Here is a 7,489-nt window from a genome sequence, read left to right as displayed (position 1 = left end):
GGGGTTTGAGGACTCAAACTCAGATCTTCAGGCTTGGTGGTAAACACCTCACTGAGCCATATCATTGGCCCTCCAGTAGTGTTTAAAGATACTGACATTTAGGTAATTGAGAAACCCAATGTGAAGGGAAAGGGCCTGGGGTTCATTTATCCATGGAGTTATTAATAATTTTTGTCTGTTTTTTGAGACAAGGTTTCCTTAGTTCAGGCAGACTTCAAACTCATATGTAGTCCAGGCTGGCCTCAAACTGAATGCAAGGGGTTATTGTTTCCATGGCTGCCCCTTGTCAGTCTGAGGACACAGAACACCCTTTGTTCATATCCTTTCTCATTGGCCTATACACACTACTTCTTGTTTATTTTTAAACTTTTCAAAAAGATTTATTTTTAATTTATGCATGTAAATGTTTGGCTGTATGTATATACATATGTATACATACATATGTATGTATGTGAATAACGTGCACACTTGGTGCCCACAGAGGTCACAAGATCATGTTAGATTTCTCAGAACTGGTGTTATAAATGGTTGTGAGCCACCATGTGGGTGCTGGGAACCAAACCTAGGTCCTCTGCAAGAGCTGCAGGTGTCCATTTTAACTGCTGGGACATCTCTCTCTCCAGCAACTACTTAATATTTATTTTTTGAAGTGAGTCTTTGGGAATCTGAATTCAAAATCTTCTTGCCAGAATTACAGACACACGCCAGTGCCACGCTCTCCTCTTTGTGTGGTTTTATTTTATCTGGGTGTATTCTGAAAGAGTCATCTTTAGTTTTACTTTGGTTGAACCCAGGTTTCCTACAGGACAGATAAACATGGGGTACCACCCAGACTACACCTTCATCGGGGAACCCTCCCTTCTTTACATTTATAAAAAGATTATCCTCATATATACTTTTTTATTTATGTGGGTGTGTCTGTGCACCACACGTGAGCCTGGTGCCTGTGGAGGACATCACACACTGGACATTAGATCCCTTGGAACAGGAGTTGAGGATGCTGTGAGCCACCATCTGGGTGCTAGGACTGAACCCCCAGCCTCTGCCTTCTGAGCCATCTCTCCAGCCCCTGGAGTTTTGGTTTGGTTTTGTTCAGTGACTGTGGGGGCCTCCCCAGTCACTGTAACCATCCAACCCCAACTTGTGTATCTCAGGACAGAAACACAGCTCCCTGTGTTCCTCTCACTCCTCACAGGAGGGGAGGTACTGGCTAAGCCATCCCTGAGGGGTCTGCTCCAGGGTGTCACAGGACAAAGTCTGCTGACCTGTGTGACTTGCTAGGTGGAGAAATCTGTCTCCCATTTTGCCTTCTCTACTTACACAGCCCCCTCTCCTAGGTCCCAATTCCCTCTCTGAAGCTGACCGGAGCTGAACCTCTGTCCCCAATTCTCCTTGACGCAGATCCTTCTTCCTCCTGTGTCTGGATCGAGGCTGAGCACTCCAGTCTCCATCTAGGCTGTCCTGGAGAACAGGCTTTGAGTTGCTTCACCAAATGGCTGTTCCCTCTCATTCATCATTTCCTGCTGCCTCACAGGACAAGGGACAATGTAACAGTAAAGAGGGAGGATGGACCATTTCTCCTACTCTGGGACCCCAAATCCCCTTTCCGATCATGATTATGCTTCTCTGGTTTAAAAGGGCAGACTGACGGTTTGGAAAGGGAGGTGCTGGCATGGGGAGGGGGTAGGGAACCCGAGGCTCTGAGAAAGCCAGACACAGCAGAACTATTCTGTTCCAGAGCTGCAGGGTCTACAGATTCCAGTCCAAACCAGCCAATGGGAGAAGGCCCCCTAATCCCAGGGAACTAAAGAATTCTCTTCAGTTATTCAATTGCCCTGCTGCACCCCACTCCTTACCCCCTCCCCCACCCTTAACCTCAATACTCAAAGGAGCCAGAGACCCCCCATGAGTGAGGCCAGTCTACATCAGAGGAAACCGAACTCAACCTGAGGACCTTCCAAGAAATGTGAGGACTGTTCTAAACAGGTGGGACTGTGAACCCCAGCTTTAACACAGACCGGCAAATTTCATCTATGAACCCCATACCTCTGGCTCCTTGGCTCATCTTCCCCACACCCCCCCTGCTGAGGAGAAAAAGGGAATCCAGCCTCTTAATCAGAAGTTGGATTCAGACCTCCACAGCTGTGAAGGGGTTAAGAGGCAGAGCCAATTACCTCAACCTGCCCCTCCCAGGGATTAAGAGTCCTCTATAAAGGGGACTGTCAACCCAGGCAGATCCAGGGGGTTATTAGGGACCCAGGCACTGTGCTTGCCCCCCACTGCCATGTGGGAACTTCGGTCAGCCTCCTTTTGGAGGGCCATATTTGCTGAGTTCTTTGCCGCCCTCTTCTATGTCTTCTTTGGGCTGGGAGCCTCGCTGCGTTGGGCCCCCGGACCCCTACATGTCCTGCAAGTGGCTTTGGCCTTTGGTCTGGCCCTGGCCACATTGGTGCAGACTGTGGGTCACATCAGTGGAGCCCATGTCAACCCTGCAGTCACGTTTGCCTTCCTTGTGGGCTCCCAGATGTCCTTGCTTCGTGCTTTCTGCTATATAGCAGCCCAGCTTCTGGGAGCTGTGGCTGGGGCGGCCGTGCTGTACAGTGTCACCCCACCAGCTGTCCGAGGAAACCTAGCACTCAACACGGTAAGGGCCGGCTAAGGGTCTGGGGAAACAGTGTCCTGACTGTTGCCTTGACATGCTTGCTCATATGTGTGTGTGTGTGTGTGTGTGCAATAAGTGCTTTGGAGGGGAAAGAAAGCAGAGCCCCCCATGGAGAATCCAGAGTCCCCTTTCCTTCTAACTCTGTTGTTGCTGTGGGAGTGGGGGGGGGGCTCTAGTCCTCACCTTCCTGTGTAGCCAGAGTCCTTCTGCCTCTACCGGTCCCCCCAGCTCCCCACCAGTGATAAGATGGAAGCAGGGCATCATGCATGCCAGGAGGAAAGTCGCATCAAATGAGCTGCACACCCAGCTTGCTTTCCAGGTTCCTTTCTTTCTTCTCTCTCCTCTCATCCCCATTTAAGACAGGGTCTCTCAGTGTAGCCCTGACTGTCTGGGAAGCTCTGTAGACCAGGCTGACCTCAAATTCACAGAAATCTGCCTGCCTCCACCTCCTGGATTCTGGGATTAAATGCACGTGTCACCACTGCCAGGCTAGGTTCTTAGACTTAGTTTACTTTATAGAGTCTCCATTTCCTCTCCCATGTGAGTAATTGCAATAATTTCTACAACACAGAAGTGCTGTTAGGAGAAACTAAGATGGGCGCCCTGACTTGGCGGGTTAGCTTCCTTCCTCTCCTGGGCACTGAACTGTAGGGTGCCTGCTTGAAGAGGAACGGCAGTGCTAACAGTTGCCTCCGGTTCTGTTCCCTTTGCCAGCTGCATGCCGGGGTGAGCGTGGGCCAGGCCACCACTGTGGAGATCTTCCTGACGCTCCAATTCGTGCTCTGCATCTTTGCCACGTATGACGAGAGACGAAATGGCCGCATGGGCTCTGTGGCCCTGGCGGTTGGCTTCTCCCTCACCCTGGGGCACCTCCTTGGGGTAAGCAAGGGAGGTGGGAAGTTCTTACTCAAGGATTCTGGGGACCCCAGAGAATTACTGGCTGATAAGGGTTCTTTCCTTCCCAGCCCACCTTTAATCTTAAGACTCTCTGCCTGTTTCAGTACCAGCTGGCACAAAGGGAAAGACTCCTTATAACCACTACATCTAACCCTTCTTGACCTTGGGCTGGAAAGTTACACATAATGAATAGAACTGTTCTTTTGGGTTCTTAAGTCTGTCCCCGAAAGAACATCAGTGCTACTGTCTACCCCGAGACGTATGAAGCAGGCACTGCTGCTGGCTGGAGACAAGACAGCAGCTCTCATGGCGATGTGGGCTGAGGAGAGATGCTGGAAGGGTCGGGTGGGGTGGGGTGGGGTGTCTCAGCTGCAACCGTGTCTTCTGCAGATGTATTACACCGGTGCGGGGATGAATCCTGCCCGCTCCTTTGCCCCTGCCATCCTCACCCGGAACTTCAGCAATCACTGGGTAAGTAAGAGCACAGGGTATGTCACAGGGCACTTTGGACTGGGCTGGACTGCAGGCTGCACTCCATCCGGATGAGAGGCTGTTGTAGACCTTGGCATGCTTACATGTGCCCATTGCACTATTTTACTAAAAGGAGAAGCACTTAGCTAGGTCTGGTGATACGCGCCTGTAATGCCAACACTTGGGCGGCCGAGACAGGAAGAGTATTTGAACCCAGAGAGTTGGGGTCAGTATGGACAACTCAGCAAGGCCTCATTTCTAAGACAAACTGGCAGGACGCTCTTACTTACAGGGGGTTTCTTTGTTAGCTGAGGCTTTTACTGAGCATTCGCTGGATTTAAGAACTAGGCTCTATTGGATAGTCAGCACATTTAAGACAAAAACTTCTGTTTTCAGAGGTCAGAATGTGTGCACAGGGCCCAGGTAGCACCTTAGTGTTAAGACTTACTTGTCTTGTACACTGTTCTCACACCTCATTCTTTGCCTCTGTCCATCAATTATAAAATAGGGTATTATAAAAAAGCAAATGTGAAGGTCCTCTGTATAGCGCATCTGCCACAGATTCTGACATGGAGTAACTGTCAACTAATAATGGTAGTTTATGTTGCTTTAGCTTATTAAAAGAGACACAAAAATAATGTAAAAGAATCTGAGAAAATGAACAGCCATTCCCACAGCAGCATTACTTATAACAGCCAAGAGTAAAGCAATCCTAAGTTCCTGTGCTAGACGAATAGAAAACTCAAACGTGGTCTGTGTGTGCCATGAAAAGGATTCGAAATTCTGATGTGCTATGTCATGAGCCTCCAGGACATTATACTACTCGAAATTACCTGTCAGCAAAAGATAGCTCTCACATAGTTCTACTTACAGGAGGTAAAATATTAAAACTCATTTAAATAAGCCAGCATGACAGTGCACACCTACATTTCCAGCACTCAGGAGGTGGACACAGGAGGAGTAGGAATCCACGGTCATCCTAGGCAGCAGTTCAGGGCCAACCTGTGCTACATGACACCAAGAAGAGGAGAAGAAGGTGGGAGATGGGGGAAGAAGGGAAGATGGGGAAGAAAGGAAGAAAGAAGAAAGAAAACACAAAGCACTAGGAACAGGGAGAAGGTTGTCGGGGCTGGAGTTGGGGTCAGATAGGAGGTCTGATATAGCTTTAGTTTTACAAGCTCAAACAATCCTGGCAATGAGTTACAACACTGTGAATATAGTCAACCCTACCAAGCCACACATACACTTAAGAATTAATAAGCAGGCACATGGCCTGTGGTAATCATACACAGAACTCTGACAACTGAGGCTGGGCTGCACTTTGACATCAGCTTGAGCCACATAGTGTCTCAAACACAAACAGCTGTGCAGAGCTGGGTATTCTTTTTATCCAAGCACTCCAAAAGCAGAGGCAGGGGGATCTCTGATTTTGAAGTCACTCTGGTCTACAGAACAAGTTCCAGGACGGCCAGGGTTACAAGGGAACCCTGTCTCAAGACCAACAAACAAACAAAACCAACCAGCCGACCAGCCACCTAACCAGCCAGCCAACCAACCAGTCAACCAACCAACCAGCCAGCCAGCCAGCCAACCAGCCAACTAACCAGCCAACTAACCAGCCAACCAACCAGTCAACCAACCAACCAGCCAACCAGCCAACTAACCAGCCAGCCAGTTCTAGGGATGCTGCTCAGTGGGTGCCCCACTTGTCTAAGGCACACAAAGCTAGGTTCACTCCCCATCACTGAACACACTCTGATAGTGGTGCACACCTGTTGTCCCAGCATTTGAGAGAGTTCAAGGTCACAGTCAGTCTGAGGTCATCTTGAGCTGATGAGATCCCGTATTAAGCAGAGTAATTGTAAACAATGTTTAATAAGGCAAATCGTATAGTATATTATAAAGGGTATTTTGCCACTTATTATTTTTTTCTCTGAGAAATAGATAAACTAGTTCAGGACAGTAACAAATAGAATACATGTATGCTAATCGGGTAGAGGTAAGGTGGAAGGATAAGAAAATAAAATAATTAGTAAATCAAGAGAAAATGACAGGTTTGGGGATATAGACAGTATAGATTTAAAAATTTTTGATTTTTGTTTTGTTTTGTTCTGGATCTTCTGTTGCTTTGAGACGGTTCTCACTATGCCATACTGACAGCCCAGAACTTGCTGTGTAGACCTGGTTGGCTTTGAACTCCCATAGAACCTCTTGCCTTTGTCTCACTGTGGTGAGTGCTGCCACGATAAGCTGTATGTTATCTTAACATATACAGGCGTGTTGCAGATAAGTCTGTGCACCACGTGCCTGCTTGGTGCCCTTGGAGGCCAGGGAAACCTTTGGATCCCTGGAACTGCAGTTACAGCCAGTTGTGAGCTGCCCTGCAGATGCTGGGAATTGGTCTTAGGTCCCCTGCAAGGACAGCAAATGCTCTGAGCCATCTTTGAGTCTAGAATTTTAAAACCAACCAACCAAGTCCAGATGCTTCACATGAAGAGCCTCAAACACAGCAACAACAAAAAGCTACATTAACTTTCACTAGGCCTAGCTGTGTGCCACAAGAGCAGGATATGCTGTTTTTGTTGTTCCTGAAGAGTCCCGAAGCCTGAGCATGGCCTCTCTCTTCCCACAGGTGTACTGGGTGGGCCCAATCATCGGAGGGGGCCTGGGCAGCCTACTCTATGACTTTCTCCTCTTCCCCCGGCTCAAGAGTGTTTCTGAGAGACTGTCTATCCTCAAGGGAGCCAGACCCAGTGACTCCAACGGACAGCCAGAGGGTACAGGGGAGCCTGTGGAACTGAAGACTCAGGCCCTGTAAAAGCTGCAGCTGGAGAGAGAAGCAGAAAGCCTCTGGGCTTCAGGGAGGGCCAAGCCAGCCCTTGGATGAAGAAAGAGACTGTGGGGAGGGGCATGTACTTTATTTTTTAACTTATGTTTTTCATTTTTTCCTTTTGCTGTGTGAAATCTTTCAAGTTGCATTCACGACTGGTTGGTGCAAACTTCCCTTCCTCCTTGCTCACCCCAGCTACCTTCGCCGTGTGTGCACGACTGTTCTTATGAATGTGAGTGTGTGTGGCTGTGTCTGAGTTTGCAGGCACAGAAGCTAGGGAAGGGAAAAGAGGTGTCAACATGTATGTCCCATCCCAGTTTGGTGAGCACAGGAAACTCAAGACCTTAAGTTTCTGGCCTTTACCTTGCTTCCAGTCAAGTATATGATATGGATCTTGATTTTTGAGGGGTCACAGAAGAGAGGGGGTCATTCCTCTCAAGAAGCAGACAGAAAGGAGGAGGCAAGGCATTCCAGGAGTTGGGAGGCCTGGTGGGGGAGGGATTCAAGATTTTATCTCCATATCACAACTGCAAAGTTTTGAGGGAGTTAATGGAAGACTTACTTTGAGGGGCTTACTGATCTCAGGGATGCTTGTCCCAGAGACTGGGGGTGGAAGCTCTGAAAAAAGT

At 48.6% G+C, this 7,489-nt stretch overlaps 1 protein-coding gene across 1 annotated transcript; it reads left to right on the top strand.

Annotated features, from left to right (window-relative positions):
* Nucleotides 1-2,284: 2,284 nt before the first annotated feature.
* On the top strand, nucleotides 2,285-6,848 carry MIP (major intrinsic protein of lens fiber; the record flags this gene model as incomplete). The annotated part of the gene is made up of 4 exons (XM_080935563.1): nucleotides 2,285-2,644; nucleotides 3,377-3,541; nucleotides 3,950-4,030; nucleotides 6,663-6,848. The coding sequence occupies 4 exons, from the start codon at nucleotides 2,285-2,287 to the stop codon at nucleotides 6,846-6,848; spliced, it is 792 nt and encodes a 263-aa protein (XP_080791689.1).
* Between the last annotated feature and the right edge of the window lie 641 nt (nucleotides 6,849-7,489).

Source organism: Micromys minutus, assembly GCF_963924665.1.
Source record: "Micromys minutus genome assembly, chromosome: 22".
Lineage (NCBI taxonomy): Eukaryota > Metazoa > Chordata > Mammalia > Rodentia > Muridae > Micromys > Micromys minutus.
The sequence above is the reverse complement of the archived record's forward strand: the minus strand, read 5'-3'. Positions and strand labels throughout refer to the sequence as shown.